Genomic DNA, 21440 nt, shown 5'->3' on the forward strand with positions numbered 1-21440 from the left:
CATTCCGCTCCGGGTTATGACTGCGTTACTTAAAAAGCACTGCAGCTTATTCGCCCATTATACTAACCAAACTTTTCCAGCATTGACCAGTCTAAGAGGATTCTGGTGTGGGCTAGTTGGTTCATGCTTAATAAACAGATTCACAACAGCGCTACGGCACAAGGACAGAAGAAACACGAAAAACACAGGACGGGCGCTGACTACCAACTCTTTATTGCGTGAAAAACCAGCACAGATTTATACTATTTCCCTGACCACGTGATGCACTGTCAGCCACGGGACACAGCGAAGGAACGCTTCACACGTTTGGGGAGTCATCACACAGCTCGACAGAACTCATAAAACGTGCATGCACTATCAAAAACTATAGCATTACCAAGCTAATGATAAAGGGACTAACAGATACAAAGATGTGCATGGACCAGCTACAGCCAATGACAACTGCAGCTCAGATAGGCAAGAAAATGAGTACTTCAAAGCAAAGCGGAATCTTTGGGCTACGTAAAAAACATTCAAGAGAGCGAGAAGGCGTAAAAGCATGAGAAAAGCATGAGCAAAATGGCGATGAAAAAAGTAAAAATTGCTAGGCAATAGGCACAGTCAGCAGGCTAAAAGCGAAAACAAGAAACCGACACCAACAAATAACACGGTAAAAGTAACAATCGTTAAAAAGGGAAACTAAAAGAAAGAACAAAAACATGAACCACCACCGGCCAAGCAATGAAGACGGTAAAACAACTAAAAGTCTTTAAAAGACAGAGGAGCAAAGTTCCGCATAAGGTCAACAAACAAAACAACGCAAAATAAAACACTATAAGGTGAGATGCAGGAAAAACCGTTTGTCAGGATGTCTAGCAGTTAAAACGCAAGAATCGCGTCCGTTCAAGAAAGGTCCTTTCTTTCTCCTGTAAACAGACAGATGAGCTGCTGATGCACTCATCCCCAGCCTTTTCAATCAAAAAACCTTCAATAATCTCCCTTTCTATTCTGCTCCTTGCGGTCGCCAGAAACTTAGTATCTGAAAACATAGGTCGACAATCGTGACGGGGTTGGTTACAATGTAGTGCCATGTGGCTCCCAGACTTGTTTTTTACGTTCAGGAAGTGTTCGCTTGCTCTGTCATTGAAGCAGCGTCCGGTCTGGCCGATGTATACTTTTCCACAAGTGAGGGGAATCTGGTAGACAACTGCGGATCGACATTCGGTGTACTGACGGGAATGTTTTACCAGTCAACGCTGCTACTGAGTGGAAGATCGGAAAGGTGGTTACAGTCTACAAATCTGGCAGCAAAGCATCCCCTATTAATTATCGTCCCATATCCCTTACCAATACTTGACCCAAAATGTTCAAACATATAATATTCACCAACCTTGTTAACTTCCTTTCATTGAACAACTTTTTATGTCAGCGCAACATTGTTTTCGAAAACTTTACTCTTGCGAAACACAGTTAATATAGTTTACACATGCATTGCACTGTATTCTAGACCTATCATCACTAACTGGCTGTATATTTCTGAATTTTTCAAAGGCTTTCGACGATGTATGTCACAACCTTTTGGCTCACAAACTAAAACATCTTAATATTGACTGTAACTTATTGAAATGGATTGAATGTCTACTTAATCGCTCACAATTAGTTATTGCTTACGGTTATAACACCTGTTTTACAGAGGTGTCTTCCGGAGTTCCACAAGGTTCAGTTCTTGGACCCTAGCTACTGTTCCTGATCTAACATTAATGATCCCCGCTCTCTTATGGATTCTCATATTCACCTATTCGCTGATGTTTGCGTCATTTTTAGAGAAATAACCAACACTAACAACCTTACATTACTTCAGTCAGTGGCGGTCACAGAGAGTGGTTTTAGGGGGAGCGGACAGACTGCTGTATATAAAAAAAGAAAAAATAGAAACAACGATTTTTCATTTTATTTGCACAAAATTTTTTTTGCGCTTTGTTATTGAAAAATAAATGGCGAAAGGTATAGACGTTATACCATTACTCAATCTTTGAATGTTAACGTTTACGCGAGCAATATTCATTTCGATACCAGGGGAAACGAGTCGACGTCTGAGATAATTGCCACGACATGTCCACTAAGGTCAAAGCACCTGCCCGGACATTTCACCAGTGGGGTTAGCGGCCTTCATTTATCAGTTCTGGGAAGTGGCTTAATTTGTTCTGCCCTCAGTCCCCAAGGCGGCTGGTCGGCGCTCCTTGTCAAGCCAGAAAGGGATGGTCCCCTCGCTTGCGTCGCTCTGTCCCTGGTGGGATAAAGACATGAATGGGTGGCTCCCCCCCTCCCCCCCCTCCCGCCGACGAGGTTGTTGGCCACCGCAACCGCAGGTAAATGGCACCGCCGTCGCCGCCACGCCGGCGGCATGGCAAGACAACGGTGGCGGGAACTTGATTACTTTTGTATTTTGTAAATAGTGTACAAAGCTCTCCCCTGTCCTTTCTTGCTGTCGCTCCCCTCTATACTTCTCCTTACTATCCTCTCCCTTTCCCTGTCGTTTCCGCCGGCTGCAGCTCGGGTGCTTAAGATATTAGATAGCAATTGCCGCAGCCGGCAACACTCTTTTGCTTCCTTTTTTTTTAAATAAACCACTACCACCAAGGCAGGAACACGATACCTATCAACGTGTAGAACGTGGAATTGTGTGAAATAAGACAGCCGCTAACAAGGTGAACGTACAAAGCAGGGGACTACTTGACGAGACCGCCACTGACTTCAGTGCGAAGAATGGTGAATGCAGCTATATATGAACAAATGCAAAGTCATGCGTGTATCTAGAAAAACTTCCGTCCCACCTCACTACTACATCGATAACATTTCGTTGGAATCAGCCTCATCATATAAGTGCATCGGCGTCCACATTACTTATTATCTTAACTGGTCTCTTCATACCGAGAACATAATTGAAAATGCTAATCGCATGCTTTGCTACTTACGTCGCAACTTCTTTAACGTTCCTTCCAATTTGAAACTACTGCTTTATCAAACACTAATACGATAAAAACTCGAGCATGCAACACGTGTATGGCACCCTGCTCATGACTTCATTAATGATCTTGAGCTGGTGCAAAATAACTCTGTGCGTTTAATCCTTGTTAACTACAACCGCACAGCTATGAAGTCTAATATCTGCCTCCCATAACTGACATCGCGTAGAAAAGTGTTTCGTATCACCCTGTTCCACAAGCTGTACCATCATCCCGCTCTTCGTGATCACCTCATCCCCCGTACAATTTCTGTATCCCGCCGCATTGATCATGATCACAAAGTTGGAAGTATGTCATGCAACAGAAAATGCTGCTCGCAGTCATTCCTGCCGCGAACCTCATGCGACTGGAACCACCTTACCGCAGAAGTTGCCGGCACTGAAAATTACGAGCAGTTCCGCGTAGCACTAGCTAACATTGCATATTCAGGCGCTGTTTAATGTTCATGTAATCAACTGTATTTTTCTCTCAGTTTTAGTATATTTACCATTCCCCCTGTGTAATGCCACTAGCCCGTTGTGCTCTAAGCGGTGCGGGCCGGGCTCTATTATTTTACTTTCCTTTTAGACTAGCCCACCCTAACATCTGTGTAATGCCACTGGCCTTGAGGGGTAAATAAATAAATAAACAGAGTAATATGCAAGCCTCTCACACAACATTCACTAATATTTCTTTCTTTCTGTAATAACAATTTGTAGACAGCCTAAAGGCTCATATTTCACTGACGTGAAGGTTCATTTTTCAGTCACAGTTCCATACTGTAGAGCGCAGGATAGCGCTTGTGCTGCATAGTTATTCTTCTGTGTGTGTCATTGTAGGCGCTATTGTTTGTTTTCTCAAGTACTATGCACCGTGTATCCCAAACTGAAGTTCTTCTAAATCTTTGATATTAGCAGTTGCAAATTCAAGCCTTCTGCAGGATTTGAAGGAGGCCCAAAGAGACGAGGACTAATTTTATGCATATGCAAATGTAAACAGCTAATCTATCTGTACTATTGTAACTTGCATTCTCTTTTTTGCTTTATGTGCTGTTCTTATATTTCGTGCCATAATGCTGAATGTCGTGATTTTTGTATGTATTATAGTGTAAATTGATACTGTATGTCTGCTGTCAAAGTGTTTTCTTTTTCTTTACTGTAATGCGCGATTGTAATGTTTATCTCTTATATTGTTTGGTGTACTTTCCATGTTCTTTTAAAGTACCAACTTGTTTTTCCTACGTTCAAAACTGTCATCTAATGGTCCCCTGGGCCTTGTCAAGCTGTGTGCACAGCTTTTAGCCCAGGGTGACCAGCCAGATTTTTCTGGTAAATAAAGTGCATTGACTGATTTATTAATTCATTGATATGCAACTTACAAATGATTGGAAATGAGGGGAACATGTGCACAGGGCGGAAAGCGCGTGGTCTGCCAGGAAACACTGAGGTGGCCCCGAGAAGGGCCTTTAGTAAGGACGACATCCGTTTTGTGCCTCTTCACTAAGCAGCGACGACACGGCGTGCGCAGTCCTCGTTTTGCACGAGCTGTCGAAGCAATCCTTGGTAAAAAAAAAAAACACGAGGGAACAAAGTCGTGCTGTGTATGCAGATGCGATCGCCTCGTGGTTCCATTCACGGCGAACAACCATCCGGCAAGCCTGGCTCCAGGCTTCACGAAGAAAGGTGCACTGCTTACAGGTTAGAACACAAAAACAAAGCTAGGCGCTGCACTCGGTTAACCCATTCAACGAGGCGTGGCGTGAGCTTTAAATCCGATTTCGACAAGGCGTGAGAAGTCGCTAAAGAAGCAAAGGCACACTGCACTGAATGAATGATATAGATAGACTAAGCGCAAGTCATAACTTCTCTAAAGCCACACTGCACTCGTTTAACCCTGCAACGAGGCCTAGCGCGGGTTCTGATGTCTGGCGCCGATTTCGACAAAGAGAGGGAACACGGCCGCGAGATTGATGCCCGCAATCTTCCAGGAAGCAATGAAGCGGCCCTGAAAAGGGCCGTTTGGAGCAGCTCTTCAACGTCAACCTACAGCGGCGTGGCGGCGAGCAGTAGGCCCAGCGTCCGCGGCGAACAATGACATCGGCTTCCGAGAAGCATATCCAGGGAACGACGCTGCAAAAAAAAAAAAAAAAGTTTCGTTACAAGCACCGCAATTTGGTGAGTCCTCAATGCACGAGAAAACTTGCGACAATGTAGTTCAGTCCTTACCTCAGGGTTGAGAATGCGCACCCCCGACAAGCGCGTCAGCGTAGCTGTCAAACGGCGGTCCTCAAAGCGCGCCTGATGCGGATCCTTGTAGTGCCGCGGCAAAAACTTTAAATACGAGCACGACACTAGCCACGTGCTCCTGGGGAAACGGCGAAAGCCGCAAGCAAAAACTGCACAGAAATTTCAGCTGGCTGTCGCCGCCGAGCGCACCACGCACGAACGCCATAGCTGCACACGCCTCGAAACGAGCGCGCCGAGGATCACGAAACGAATGCGGCATGCCCGCTCACCACGCACGCGCGGCGCGGCGGGTGCACCTAGCGATTCCCCAGGCGCTCTAGGGAGAGGTCGAGAAAGGCGCGCTGACGCCACGTCCGGTTGAGAACGAGGGCGAAGTCAAAAAACGTCACGGAGAAGCGCATCCCATCGACCAATCAGCGTTTCCAGCCTGCCGTCCCGCAAACGCTTCTATACCTTCAAAGTTCAAAGCGCTAGCCTTGGAGGAAGAAAAATTAGAGGCCGTCACGTGACATTTTGTGAAGCCGGAAACAAGCTCGGTGCCATCTTGTCCGGGCTGACGTCATGCTGACGTTTCGCCGCCGCGCCGATTGCGCGCGCGTTTCAAAGCCAACGAAGGAGCGTGCTACCGCATGGGCACAGGCCCCCGCAGGTTTGCATGTACGGGGTAGAAGTTTTGACAAATGCCATTTGTTTGCAGTTGATGACTTTGTTGTAGAGCAGAAGCTTTTGTGTTGTTGTATATGATGCGAAAATATTGTAAATAACCACGTTTTTCCGTATGAGTTGTTTTTTGTGAGAAAATAAATGTTTTTTATGAATGAAGTTCTCGGGATCCTGTGTGCATACGTATCTTTATATAGATATTGCAGTGAAAGAAACTAACCCTTCGCCTTTATTAAAAAAGAAAAATCTCTAAGGTATTGTTTAAGCGCAGGGTCTCTTTCTTTTTTACCAGCGGCGTATAACACTCCCCGAAAAATACTTCTGCCTACGCCACTGGTAGTGGCTGTATTGTGAAAGAATTTTACTCATCTGCTTCGGAGCACGTGTCTACCTTGAGTTTAGAATAACCTAAGGGTGCGTGTGATCAATGAATACGTAAAGTCGGGATCGAATTAATCGAAGGTGTAAGCAAGATGCCGGTAGAAACTACAGCGAGTGCAAAGGTATACGCAACAATTAATAGTCGCATATAAAATCAACGGTAAATTTCACATTCAACCGAACGAGCCCCTGCATTCTTTACTGAGTATGGCATGCAATAGTCACCAGTAGCTCAGGTTTTTTGAGTCTTTTCTGCAAAAATATTTTGTCAAATTTTATAAGAGCTTTGGGGAACGTTCTAAAATTAAGAGATTTCACATACCGATTGCCTGAAAGCACTTTCTTTTTTCTTCTTCCTTTCTTTTTTTTTTTTGTTTCTCTTTTTAATGCTGTGTGTCTTGGATCTCACAGTGTATTTCATGAAGCTTCCGAACAAACTATCCCACCTTAATGCAGTGTAAAGTACTTGCTTTAAACTTAAGCTTCCTGAAATGTTTTAGTATATGGCTTCCCTGGAAGCCTTTCATGTACAGCTTGCTTGCACTAGTCTTATATTTGAATGGTACTCTGCAACAATTTCTATTTGAGAGCATAATGATTTTTTAGTGGGCAGCTGTCAAATATGCTCATGAGGTTGTAAAAAAAATCCTTCTTTGCTAGAATGAGTTTAGAGGTTCATGCATAAGATCCCTGAGCAAGGTTATTGATATTGGGTTGTTTGCATGCTACGCTCGCATAAAAGTGTGCCGCTACTGGCCGCACTTTAATCGCGCTCTCTGGAGGATAGCACAAACCTCTCAGTTTTATGCTGAATGAGTGTGCACTTGTCTGCTTTCGGCTGAGTCGTGAACAATGCTGCCATGCATGGTCACACCCCACCTTAGTGTTCAACCTGCCTTTTAATGCAGCTCTTGCTGCTGAATGTTGCCATCTGCTTCCATTGCATATGTTTGGGAAGCTGGCTATGTCAATGTTGCCTTGTGCTGCAGCAGTGAGGGTAGGAAAAATTCTGCAGTACTTTGTTATTTGCTTCTGCGCTGCAATTTTCCAGTATACTTTAATTGTTATTGGCCATAAATACTATACTTATCTTCATAGCATGTTTTCGTGCGGCTGGTGATGCAAGGAATGCTTTCTCGTATACAGCAGTGAGGATGGGCAAGTATACTAAAAGTTTGAGTTCTTGACCCTGAACGCAAAATGTAATATCATAACGTGTTGTATTGGTGGCCGTTCCAGCAATGACTTTTGATTCACAACTCCAAGAGCCACTCACGCAGGTGACAGAAACGGAGAGGGCCAAAGTGCATATAGTAGACAGCAGGGGAGGGTTTATCTGAAATTTTACACAGGATAACCATTCTGAACATCTTTTTCTCAATGAAAAAAAGTCCAAGAAATAAATGTTTAAAATATGACTGCTCCTCTCCATAAATCCATCCTTTGTAGCATGGCAACATAGCATGTTTCACATATCCACAGATCTAGTATTGTGCATAATATATATTAGCGTAGCTTTTCAGACTTCTAGAAGTTTAGGAGTACCCAGTGGCTGCAGTATAAGTTTCACGGTGTTGTGCATCATTTCAATGCCGTGTTTCATGTTTAATGTGCAGAGCTGCAGCTGTACGCACCGCTTTTCGCTACTTGATGAAATACTAGCTTCTAATGTCACTGCATAGTAGCACACTTTACTCGTGATGACAACACATAAAATGAAAGTTGATCTATTGTACGTAATGATCGAATGCATCAAATTATTTTTCTTCAACATAACCACAGACATCAATGAAATTCAGCGCACATGTGGGCCTCATTTCACTAAGTACTTTTTACCCCAAAAACACAATCACAGGACATGGGCACAATAAACACGTGAGAAAAGGCCTCCTAATTCAGTTAGAGCTTCGCCTTTTTCGCACTTCTTGACTATGAAATCAGATAGAAAAGCAATTGCAAACCTGCAACAGGAAACCGGTCTAAGCATAGCGCGCGACCAGAAACACAGACTTGGCCACGATATGAACGAATACACTTGAGTCCGGCACGTCCCAGAAGTTAGAGCTCGCTAGACGCTTCAAACGTTACACGCTTGAAACGGGCGGGTAATAAAGTTTCTGCAAAGTGAGCGCAGCTGCATGCTTCCTTTAAAATATCGCCCTCCGCCCATGTCATGGCCCCGCCGCTCACACAAGCGCAATCGCGAAAAACGAAAATGACAGTTACATTAACACCAGTGACAATCACTGGAGCGTTGCAAGAACACGCCTAATAGCAACGAGGATTCACTGCCGATGGAAACGGGAGCGCGAATGGTACACGCACACTGCACGCACAGGACGTGAAACGTCCGCACAATACGCCGACGACCTCTCTGGCGCACGGCGTATAGGAGGTATTCACATGACGTCATCCGCAAGGGGCGCTAGCGGCCGGCGCGGCATTCGCCATGTTGGTGGTCGCGCACGCGGCCGCCGCAGCCAGCCGCAGCGTTAAATAGCCGGTGATGTGTGAAATGTGAGTGTATTTCGCGTCTCGCCATAGATAATTACTGTCCGGCCCGTAACACCGCGTTACTGAGAGGGTGTTCCGGGAACTGCGCGAAGCAGAAAAGAGCGGCCACGCTCAAAAGGTTCCACTTTGTGAAAAGGTCGGCCCGTAAGAAAGCGGAGGCGCCGGCGCTGTGTGAGACGTACGTACGTACAGGACAGCTGCCGCGTGTTGAATTCACCGGTATCGAGGCCCACCTTGTGCACGGCTTAAGTTTGCTGGCAGGCCAAGGAATTAAATGATATAAACCTATGAGAGGGTGCAATTACTTGACAAGCGGGTGAGTCCAAGAGCCGTGCTGGGGGTGCCGACGTCCGCGGTGCCGGCGGCTGAAGTGCCGTTTTTGAAGAGGTGAGTAATTCGAAGGGTCTGTTCACTTAGCTGTAGCTTAACTTGTCATCTCTATCTACCGAAAGTGACGTTACTACTGAATCTAGCGGAATGGCTGCACACTGCGTTGCTGCGAAAGCGCTAGCTTCTTGTGCATACGAAGCAGCGCTACGTAGCCACAATCAAAACTGCAAAACATTCTCGCTGTGTCTGCCGTTCGTGCTGCGAGCGCATGGCAGTATTTGTTTGACCGTTCTGTCGTGTAAATAAGGCAGCTATGACGCTTTGCCTTTCTGCTAAAAGACCGTCTGAGAAGCGTCAGCAGTTCGCGGACTACAGGCGCTTGAATTATCAATTTCTGCGGTGGCAGTTTTGGAATTTCGGCAGTTAATCGTGCTGTTTATCCACGATGTGCCCTGCATGACTAGCTGAGAGTTATCAACTGATATTAAAAGCTGCAAGTCGTGTACATTCTTGCGAGCACCGCAGCCGGCCAGTTTTGCTGCCGAGTTGAGGCAGCTCGATTATATCACAGCGCAGAAGAATTCTGCTACAAACTTCATGCACAATACGCGCTCCACAAAGAAAAGTGGTCGCTGACGTATTCAACAACGTACAAATATATGTTACGGATCACAAACAGTTCGGCCGGGTACCTCACGGCGCACCGTGACACCACGCGAGCTGGCCTGAAACGACCGCAAACATGGAGCGCTTGCCGCGACGACGCTCGCGCCGTCTGGTAGCGCGGCCTCAGTGAATATCACTCAAGGAGATATCACTGGTGAACGAACAGCGCGAGTGCTCCTCAGTGAGCAGCGGTAGTCTCCCGACGGCTCCGAGCAGTGACGCAGTAGACGAAATGCCCGTGCGATCGTGGTCGCCGAGCACGTTGAAATCAATGCACGCAACAACGAGAGTTTTGCAGCGAATTCCACCTGAGATATGAGTGAACGGCGCCAACGTCAGCCTGTGAGCACGATCAAAAAATTACCGACGATTACGTTACTTCCTAATGCGAAATTTGAGCGCAGCAAATAAGCTGTTTCACCTTTTCGATAGATTGAGGCAAAGAAATCGAGCAACACATGCATGTATGCGCTATCACAGAATTTTTTTTTTATTTTTCACACGTATTCGCAATTTCGGCTCGGGCGGTGCACATATACAGATCCGCCGCCACCGATCTGGCTCTCTGATTGCCACCGCACAGGGGTTGCATTGGAGGAGGAGCGAAGAAAGGAATTAAGTTCGAGCCGGCGCTTTGACAACCGGAGACTCGCAGGAAGAGGGGGGAGGGGGGCGGCGTGTACACCCAGCGGCAAACGAGGGGGGTGGTGGTGGTGGTGAAAACATTTATTCAGAACAGGAGGTGTTTGGATCGGCCCGTAAGGGACCGATCCTCACAAACACTAGGTGGAGGTCCCTAGTTTGGGACCCCAGTGGCGGTAGCCGCCGCCCGGGCGCGCCCGACCAAGGCTTGTTGGGCCTGTAAGTCGTGGCAGCCGAGCAGGGTCGCCTCCCAGTCCTCCCGGGATGGGTTGGGGATAGGGGGAATGGCCGGGTTGGAGGGGCAGGCCCACACCATGTGATAGGTGTCCGAAGACACCGCACCACAGTGCGGGCAGCTGCCGCTAAAGGAGGGGTCAAAATGTTTTAGTGCTGCCGGGCACAGCAATGTATTGGTGAAGAGGCGGAGAAGAAGCCGCTCATCCGCCTTCTTGAGGCCTTTACATGGGCTAGGGTAAAGGCGATGGCTATCTTGAAAGTAGGTTGCGATATTTTTGAACGTATAAACCGGATTAAAATCGGGTTCCTGATCAGGTGGGGAGGAGAAAACAGCCCGGTGAGAGAGCGCGCGGGCGGCTGCGTCTGCTGCCTCGTTTCCTGCCAACCCCTGATGATCAGGGGCCCATATGAGGTGACGGTGTGCGGGGTCCGTATCCCGTATGCAATTTTGGTATATTCGATAGGCTAGGAAGGGAGTGCTGCCTTGTTCGACGTTCCGACAGGCCCCTCGCGAGTCGGTAATTATGTATTTTGAATTGGAATGTGAGGCCGCGAGAGCAATCGCGACCTCTTCTGCTTGTGTTGCACTGCGGGCTCTGAAAGTGAGGCCGTTAACTGTGTTGCTGTTGTGAACTACCGCGGCCGTGTACCATCCCCCGTGGTGAGGGCCGGAGGCGTCCACGTAGTATACACCTGTTTTGTTGCCATAATATCGGGCTAGCGCTTCCGCTCGTGCCAGGCGCCGACCATTATGGTCTTCATGTGACATGTTTGCTGGAAGAGGCCGCACGTGGAGGGCACGTCTCCACAGTTCCGGGATGCGAAACCTGTCTTCCATTGGAGGGGTGTGTTGTATATGGAGTCGAGCAAGAAGGCGGCGACCCGACTCCGTTAGCGACAAACGCGTGTACTGGTTTGTAAGGTGCGCCTCCCGGAGCTCCCGGAAAGTATTCACCACCCCAAGGGCCATAAGCCGGCTGTTCGAAGTAGTGATGGGGAGGTCAAGGGCACGTTTAACAATTTTGCGAAGGATGACCTCAAGGGCATCCTCCTCTTGTTTCCGTAGGTGGAGATAAGGAGTCGAATAGAGAATTCGACTAGTTACGAAGGCGTTTGCCAGCCGCAAGGCATCCTTACTTCGTAACCCTCCGCGTTTGTTGGAAACCCGGCGGACCATGCGGCCCACCTGGTCCCCCACCTTACGGAGTTTGGCCAATGTAGTGTCTGGCCGCCTGTGTTTGTGGATGTAGAGTCCGAGTACCCGTATCTCATCACTTTCGCGTATGGGACCACTCTCGAGAGAAAGAGATATTTTAGTTGTGCACTTCTGTGAGGGGCGGAGGTGCACAAATTCCGATTTTTGAGGGGAACATTGAAGACCGCAGCGGCGGGCGTAGCGGTCTACTATCGTCGCCGCTGTTTGCAGGCTGGTTTCAATATCCCCTGTGCTGCCCTGCGTGGCCCACAGAGTGATGTCATCGGCGTACAGGGCGTGCTGCACGCCGGCGACACCACTCAGCTGGGCCGGCAGGTGCATCATGGCCAGATTGAAGAGCAGCGGGGAAAGTACCGCGCCTTGAGGGGTTCCCCGCGTGCCGAGTAGGTAAGGACCATAGTCTCTATCTTGAATTCGAATGTAGGATTGACGATCCATTAAAAATTGGCTTATGTATCTGAATGTGTTGAGGCCACAGTCGGTGTGACTTAGGTTAGTGAGTATGATCTCATGTGTTACATTGTCAAATGCCCCTTTAAGATCCAAGGCGAGTACGACCCGGTCATTATGGGGGCATTCGAGGGGGTCAAGGACTTCCCGATTGAGTTGCAGGAGGACATCCTGTGCGGATCTGTGTGGGCGGAATCCGAACATGGTGCTCGCAAAGATATGTTTGTATTCAAGATATGTAGATAACCGATCCCGCACCATCGTCTCCATTAGTTTGCCCACACATGAGGTGAGAGAGATGGGGCGGAGGTTATCTGTGTCAATTGGTTTGCCAGCTTTAGGAATAAAAGTGACCAAAGCCGTTTTCCATTCGATTGGCAGGGGGGTGTCCCCGCGCCAAATCGCATTGACGTATTCCAGGAGGGACTGGTATGCCAAGTCGGGTAGGTTCGTCAAAAGCTTGACGGTGACCTTATCCCGTCCTGGCGCAGTGCCCCGTTTCATTTTGGCGAGAGCCGCCCGCAGATCGAAGCGCGCGCAGCAAGCGGACAACACGATAAAGGGAGGAGGGAAGAGATAGCAGCGACTGACTGATGCCGCTGACGCCGATAGCGCTGGGGGGATGAAAGGGGGGCGGAGCTGGTTACGAGGCCGACGACGACGCGAAACCCAGGAACGGACGCCAAAGAGCTGCGCTCTAAAATGAGGAATGTCACCTTTCCGCACAGATTGCATGCATGAAGAACACAGTCTGAATTGACACAAGTCCGAGTTGGGAAACGCACACCGGAGATTCTCACGGCACGTATCCGGAAGCGGTTTCACGTCATTTTGGAACCAGAGCCGATCACACTGAACACACACTTCCAAACGGATTATCTGTAAACTGTCGCCGGAAAGCATTTGTTGCACCCTGACTGTTTGCGAGCCTTTGTTTGCGTTTGGCCTCGGCCGCGCGAACGGTATACAGTCTTCTCGACGGCGGCGATGAGCCTCCGCTTCGGCGGCGCGAACTGCAGGGTCTTCTCGGCGGCGGCGCTTAGCCTCTGCTTCGGCGACGCGTACTCCTGCATCATCTCGACGGCGGCGACGGTAAGCTTCTGCTTCGGCGGCACGCACCTCTGGATTCTGACGGCGACGGCGCTGGGCCTCTGCTCTGGCAGCTCGTTTAGCAGCAGCAGCAGCAGACGGAGGACTTCCATCGGTCGTCTCGCTCATGGCTCAGAAAGAACTGGCAGATAATTTCGCAGTGGCGAACGGCAGCGGCAATTTCGGCTCGGTTGTGAATGATGAATCAAGTGCTGCCAGCGAATGACGCGTCCATTGGCTGTCTGCGTGTGTTACTGATGTGTGGTACATGTTAAGCTTCGCCTGTAAGAGTGGAACGCGACAGCGTCTTGCAACGCTGCCAGGGAGTCCACAGAACGCCATCGCCAATTCGGCTGTACGCCTTGCTGGACGGTAAATTTATTTTTTGAGGAAAGGAAATGTATCTCTCTCGCATATCTGGGTGGACACCTGCACCTCGCCGTAAGGGAAAGGGGGAAGATGGGAGTGAACGAAGACGCCGTATTAGCTAGACGCGCCTTTGTTCATTCCAAACCATTCAGCTGGCATTACGGAGTGGCTAGCGTGCTCGTATCGCACTCCGGAGACCCTGGTTCGATTCCCCAACTCGACCAATTTCGTTCTCGGTTTTATTGATTTATGCGGTCTAACTAGAAAGGTTAATTAGGCTATTTCATATTTATATTATTGTATTTCTATCCATCGTGTTCTGTCATTAACCTGTCAATTGTTGGAACTGTCTAGGATGTTCGACACAACGTATATGAAACGAGCAACGTCTTACTGAGTGGGGAAGTGCGTGGTGGTGGAGGGAACGCGGCTTCGTACTTAGATATCTGTTTTTTTCAGCAGCGTCTCCTTCCGCGGACGCTGTTGTCGCTGCGGCGCGTGTCTTTCTTTTCTTTTCTTCTGACCTCTTCATTCTCCTCTATATTAATTAGGCTAATTGATTAATTAAGCAATTAAGTAAACTCAGTCCAACTTAGTTGCAGCATCACTATACGATCCCTTTGATTGGTTGCATGGTTACTAGCCAAAGTACAATTGGCCCCATTTGAAATTCGCGCACTGTGACGTCACGAGCATTTCGACCAATTGAAAAGCGTGACATTGGGGGCGGAGCTGGTTACGAGGCCGACGACGACGCGAAACCCAGGAACGGACGCCAAAGAGCTGCGCTCTAAAACAAACTCGAGCAGTTGAGAAAAGTACGCCTACGCCGCACCGCAAATGCTACGCCGCGACCGTCTGCTACCGCCCGGTTTGCAAGCAGCAACTACGACGCCGTTGCTAAGCTGCCCGGACTAGATGGCCTCCCGATCGCGAAAAAACCACGTGATTTCCTCCACACTTTTCTCCCAGGGCGTCGTGTGCATGGTCGTGTGCATGGAGGAAAAAAAACTGAGGAGGGAGCGTCCGGCGATAACCTTGAAGCCTCGTCTTAACAAGTAAAGATATAGCAAAAAAAAAAAGAGAGTGTGTCCCCCCCCGTGATCGCACCACGTGATAGCGTGCGGTAAAGTCTAGCCCCGCTGCGCGCGCGCATGCGCCGATTAGCGCGGCAGACTAACTGTAGATCAACGTCCTTGCTGTAGACGCCCGCGCCGCTGGTCGCGCATACGCGCGCACTAAAACATACCGGAATCAAAACATAAAGGACCGGCTCGGAGAGCGAAAAACTGAGGGAGAAAACGACTTCGAAACCTTCAAAACACTCGACTTGCGAACGCTGGCCGCGTGACGTCATGCTCCCTCCTTAGTTTTTTTTCCTCCATGGTCGTGTGGAAAGGGCATGGAGGAAGGAAAGGGCCTCTCCTCTTTTTTTCCTTCCTCCGTGGCGCTAGCTCACTTTAGCGCTAGCTAATACTCTACTACGAAGATGAGAGATTGTTTGTAGGTCTAGTGAGAATATTCGCTGGTTTCGCTTTTGGAGCGTTTGGAGTGAGGTGTGTGTCTGTCGTGTGTTTAAGTGGCAGTGCGAGAAATGTAAGACCTTCTCCGTGTTTTGCGAGTGCTAGTTCGCGAGTTCACACATAAGTGAACTCCTCTGTGGTCGTTTCAGGAGATCGCATTGTGTGCTGCGCTAAACGACGAGCCGATCGGACTAGGCGAGATGTTGACGACAGGCACTTCAAACACGTGCCGGTTCTGCTCTCTCTTGGGCTTGCGGACCCTTCGCGATGACCTGTGGCGCAATCGACAATTTGCAAGGTGTTTAGCGTCTACGAACCAGCAGCGAGCACATTCAGACGCTGAAGACCGCAACGCGCGCCAGTCGGTGACATTCTCCAGCCGCATTTTCTCTGGCATCCAGCCGAGCGGTGTCCCTCACCTAGGCAACTATTTCGGCGCTATTCAAAAGTGGAAGGCGTTGCAGGACTCTGGTCATGATTGTATTTTCAGCATAGTGGACTTGCACTCTATCACAAAGCCTCATTATGATCCTAACAGGCTGAGGTAAGTGCGTGAAAAAAACATGCAATTCTAGCAGCATCATCACATAGCCGGTTTTGACCCAAAACAGGACCAACATTGAACTGATGACTGCCAGCCTGTTAGCGTGCGGAATTGATCCTGAAAAGTCTCTGCTTTTTCTGCAGTCTCAGGTGAGAGCACGCGCAGCGAAAACTCTTGAACGTTGGGAACCTCAAGTGACCATGGGTTTCCCTCTCTCTTGTGCTTTAGGTCCCAGAGCATGCGGAGCTTTCGTGGATTCTTGGATGTCTGCACACTACCGCCAGGTTGCAGCATTTACCACAGCTCAAGGTATACCGGATTCGTGCTTGTGTAAATTGAAATATGCCGTTCTCACATTGCCGCATTGCTACAAAGTGCTGATCTTAACCAGTCCAACTATGGAACAATTCCCAGACCTTTCCAGTTGGTTCCAACTGGAAACATTTGGGGATTGTTCAACAGGAATCATCTGGGAAATGTTTAACTGGAACCAACTGGGAATTGTTCCACAAACCAGTTGGACGGGGTAGAATTTTCACCTGGACGCAGAGGAATTAAATAGGGGTACTGCAGTACTGTTTGGTGGGCCTCGTAGTGGAGCTAATTAGTGCATCCACTTTCCATTTCCAAAGAGTGGTTACTGGCCGATGCTACAGGTCTAGGAGCTGCAGGTGCGACTTTTAAACACATAGGCTGAATTGAACTTGAAGCAAAGTAACAAAACTTTCATCTATTAACATCTGGGTACTGATTGAAATGGCAGTTAGCCTTCTGCCAATCCATTGCACACTATTCACATGGCCACTTGGTGCTTTTCTCAAATGCCAGTGCCGCTTATTTCGCAGGACAAGACTGCTGGCATGAAGGAGACACCTTTGGGACTCTACCTCTACCCTGTACTCCAGTGTGCAGATGTGATGCTGTACAAGTAAGTCTGACAGCTGGAAGGCATTATTTTTCTTGCTGCTAAGCCTGGCCTTCTGCGCAGGGCCACTAAGGTGCCCGTGGGAAAAGACCAGCTTCCCCACATTTACCTTGTGCAAGACACGGCTGAGACATTCAACAAGCGCTTTGGGCTCGTTTTCCCCAGGCCTGAGCCCCTTCTAGGCAAGTGGTCACCTACTCCAGTATCTCTAAACGATGGACCAGGAAATGAATGAGGTGGATGAAAAGGTCGTATTAGAATGTGTGCTGGTCTGAGCTGGCCATGGCTGAGCTCGGTGGCTGACGTTGACTAGATGGCTCTTGTCTGTTTAGCAGAAGAGGATCTCTAGGCTCTTGATTCAGCTGACATTAAGGTCATCTTCTTGCTCTCTTTGAGCCAATGCTGTTTGGTACCTTTCTGTTCAATCAGTTTTCTCATATTTGCTTTGTCCTGCTCAGCACTACCTTTTTTCCCAAGGTAGCAGAAATATCTGGCAGGAAAGGAGTGAAGCATAATATGGATGATTGGGCCTGCCAGTGACCAGAAATGAGAGCAAGCTTTAGTGCCATTTAAAAGTGCAGTCAGCTTGGTGACCCCTAGTGATGATCTTTCTGAAGGTACAAATTCTATGTTGGGCAACTAAGGACTCCCTGAAAAAGTCGACAAAACGTGCTCCACGAGACTGACTGAATATTTGAAAGCTCCATAAAGGAAGAAATATATCATGGGACCATGGGCCTTCACCAAGGTAGAAGGACAAATATTTTGCCTTGAACATTACCTGCAGGACACGATGTCTGCCTTTGTCGCCACGGTGGCTCAGTGGTTACGGTGCTCGGATTGCTGTCCTGAAAAATGTGAGCTCGATCCTGGCCATGGTAGTCGCATTTCAATGGAGGTGAAATGCTAGAGGCCTGTGTAATGTACGATGTCAGTGCACAATAAAAAACCGCAGGCAGTCAAAATTATCTAGAGCCCACCACTACGGTGTCGCTCATAGGCCGAGTTGCTTTGGGGTGTTAAACTCCATAAAACCAAACCGATGTCTGCCATTTCTATTCATTCTTTCATTCTCTTGACTGTGTTTCATCTCAACATGCTGTAGTCATCAAATAGCTCAAAGACTGTGAAAAATGGTATAAGTATTTGAACAAAAGAAAATGGCTCATGCATTTCAGGTGTGTACTGAACAGTTTATCCACATGGCCTGTTTCAGTTTGTAATAGGATCTGAAAACTTTTCTAGATCACACTTTTAAGGCCTATTTAGAGGTATAGAACACAATCGTAGTCTGCTGTAAAAAACTCCCTTGTTCACCATCTCGCCAAATAGATTGCCACCTAGGTTAACGTGGGTGCACTCGATACCTGTGGTCATATGATCCAAATCGATTGAGAATGAAACGCCTGGGATTTTTTTCTGTGTAATGAGAACATTGTTATAGTGAGAACCTTTTCTTCGGGGAATGTTAGGAGGTAATTAAGACAGGGCACAAACAGGACAAGACAGGGCTAGGCCATGAATAGCACTGCAGATGGGAAAAGTCTGCATTCGAACGTGCCCTTTCACCACAGTTTCAGGAGAAGCTGCTCGGCTGCGCCACCTCAGAGACCCGACAAAGAAGATGAGCAAGTCCAGCGACGACCCTCGCAGTTACGTGGCCCTGGACGACACTCCCAGTGCAGTGCGTGACAAGATCAAGAAGGCACTCACTGATTTCACTTCCCGAGTTACCTATGAACCAGAGTCCCGGCCAGCCGTCGCCAACCTTGTGGCTCTGCACAGTCTGCTCACTGGCCTGAGCCCCGAGGAGGTGATTGCTGTTTTTGTGTGACACAAGACGCATTTATCAGTGAGCAAACAAGGGAAGTGGAATGAGAGGCGCGTTAGGGTATTCTATTTAAAAAATCTTCCCGTCAGTCAATTTGAACTCCCGACATCCTCACCTAAAAGGACAGATTGCGTTATTTGGAAGTGAATGCATGTGTAGTGTAGCCTCTGGGCATCCATACCAATAATCAGCATCAACGCATGTATTTTGCTCGCGAAATTGGCTGGTGATGGCAACACCCCTATTTAGTTTTTGCCTTTTTCTAACTTATAGAAAGCTCTGTTCTCAATGGGAGCGGTCTCTCTGGAATTAGAACTTGGTACCCTACTGATACAGGGAAACTTCCATTTGTCCTTAGTGTGCCTTTAATATTACTTAAGTAACAAGACTGCTAATTATGTAAGTCTTTCAAAGTGACTGGGGTAGTTTAAGCATCTACTTCTGTGTGGAAAGTGCGCAGTCAATCCCCGGTGCTGCCTAGTACCTACCCATTTTTTAGTGGGTTCAAGTTTTCTCCTGTTCTCATGCTCAGCTTCTCTGGAGTGAAACTTTTGGGAGAATCGGTCATTGACCCCGCCATGTGCAGTCGAAACACGTTAGCCATGGTGCTCTTTGGTGTAGCTGCCGTTGCGGAATTAAAATCAAACTATCATTATTAGTTTTCTCTGTCGTGTTAACTGCACGACTTGGCTAAGCACAGTGCTTCTGAAAGCCCCATATTCCAAAATTATGTCTGCACAGCCAGCTGCTGCTTTGTAACATGTTGTAGTTACAGGGAGTGCCAGCTTGCCCATGTTTCTCACGCTCGGTGCATCTGTCCTAGCTTACGATTGTGCAAGCCGTGTTACTGCAGTCTTTTCCAGTTTTGATGGTTAGAGGCATTTCACTGAAAATGCAGCAGGACATTAGCATGTAGCAGCGGTGACAGGCAGCGCGTTGCATGCAGGTGTGTCGTGAAGCGGAAGGCCTGGACACTGGAAAGTTCAAACTGGTCATCGCTGATGCAGCCGTGGCGTTCCTGGCGCCCATACAGGAGCGCATGCAGGAGTACCTGTCGGACCGTGGCCACCTGTGGCACATTTTGGAAGAGGGCTCCAGAAGAGCACGGGAGATTGCATTGCGGACAATGGATGAAGTGCACAAGGCATCTGGCATGAGTCCACTCGCCATCAGAAACAGTGCAGAAGCAGTTGCGAAGGCGAGAGGTTGCTAGCCTGCACTCGCGTTGTGTGAGCACCTGTGTGGAAGAAACCTCCCGGTTGCGTGCTTCTAGGTGGTATTTAAGTTTTGTGCTGCATGTAGAGATAAAAAAATGAGCTTGTAGTGATGAATCGCAGAAAGTAGTAGTTTCATAAAATCTGCCTTGTTAGACTTTGTGTGGTATTGTGAATCAATTTCTTTTCTTGCCACCAGAAGTGGACTCATTTTATGCACTAACTTGAAACTTGGGGAGAGCTTCATATAAGGAATTTGTTAGAACTGCTAATACTTAGTATATTAATAGGGCACTTTTTGTAATTCGGGGGAGTAAAAATCACAGTAGCTTTATCAGCTCAAATCTGGGTAAAAATTGGCTTAATCAAGAAAGTTGCCATCTATTACAATCTATTTCTTGCTCATTATTTTCACAGACAATCCATAAATGGAAGGTTGCACAAAGAAACTGTTTACCAAATAAGATTTTTTTCTCATTTTATCATCTTCATTCCATTTTCATATGCAGCACTGCCATGTCTCTGCTAGACTTCTCTGGTTGTACACTGCGATAACATTCAACATTACAGCAGCCATTCAACTGTACTTGGAGCATATACATGGCTGAAGAAAGCACTTACGGAAAATCAACATGAGATTACGATTAAAGGAGTAATTACTCATCAGATTAATACAAACAAGTTGTATTTATGAACTGAAGTAGACAGTTTGTACGTATTCGTGGTAAAGAAGTACCAAAAAGGCAAAGAAGGAACCATTCGTCTTTTTGTTACTTGTCTAATTCAGACCTTGTACAAACAAGTTCTATTCAAAAAGATTAACAAAACAAGTTCTGTGGATTGAATTATTTTTATAAAATATTGCTTTATATAAAATGTTGCATTGAGCAAAAATTAAAAGGACAGCGTTTTTGGACACCAGTACTTATACACATCTGCGCTTCCTTGAACAAATGTCTTTCTCACTCAAATGGCAGAAAAAAATGTTGCAGCAAGAGCTTTTTCTCGCACATTTTAGTAGAAGAGCAGTGTCACCCCATCTGGTTTAGTCACGTATGTGATGTGACGTGTCACACGACACGTGACATCACATTTAGTGGGACACTTATGCAGGGCAAGAATGCACAGTCACGTGACACAACGGTCACACCATTGCCTCTCGTACTGCAAATATTGCCTCTTGTTTGGCCCTGAGAAAAACAACAACAATAACAACAGCAACCAACAGCTCTCACTGAGTTCTGCATCTTACCCAGCAAGAGTAAGCACTAGTAAATTTTAAAGTTCAATAATGCACCTTTAAAAAAATAAAAAACACACTGCGGGTCAACAATAAAACTTTCGACTATAGGCAAATACTGTGAAATTCGCAATAGTTCTACTTTCTGTGCATTGCACACGGTGCACGAGTGTCACTGTGCCTCAACCGGTACCCGACAGTTTTTCATATCTGGTGAATCACTGATGAAATTCAGTACTACACTGCAGTTCAGGCATCACCTAAGAACAGTTATTGCTGAAATTGAGAAGTACAAATTTTCTGATGTTTCATGCTACTGCTAATAGCAGATGTGACAGAAAAATACAATTTGTGGATGGCATTTGAGGCAAGAATG

At 47.5% G+C, this 21440-nt stretch overlaps 1 protein-coding gene across 1 annotated transcript; it reads left to right on the forward strand.

Annotated features, from left to right (window-relative positions):
• Positions 1-13294: 13294 nt before the first annotated feature.
• Positions 13295-19982, forward strand: TrpRS-m (Tryptophanyl-tRNA synthetase, mitochondrial). Its single transcript, XM_089571047.1, has 8 exons — positions 13295-13421; positions 15460-15854; positions 15922-16003; positions 16083-16163; positions 16700-16782; positions 16843-16961; positions 18354-18592; positions 19557-19982. Exons 1-8 carry the CDS (start codon positions 13317-13319, stop codon positions 19821-19823), a joined length of 1371 nt encoding a protein of 456 aa, XP_089427173.1. The 5' UTR covers positions 13295-13316; the 3' UTR covers positions 19824-19982.
• Positions 19983-21440: the final 1458 nt, after the last annotated feature.

Source organism: Amblyomma mixtum, chromosome 2 (genome assembly GCF_055824585.1).
Source record: "Amblyomma mixtum isolate Tamu chromosome 2, ASM5582458v1, whole genome shotgun sequence".
Lineage (NCBI taxonomy): Eukaryota > Metazoa > Arthropoda > Arachnida > Ixodida > Ixodidae > Amblyomma > Amblyomma mixtum.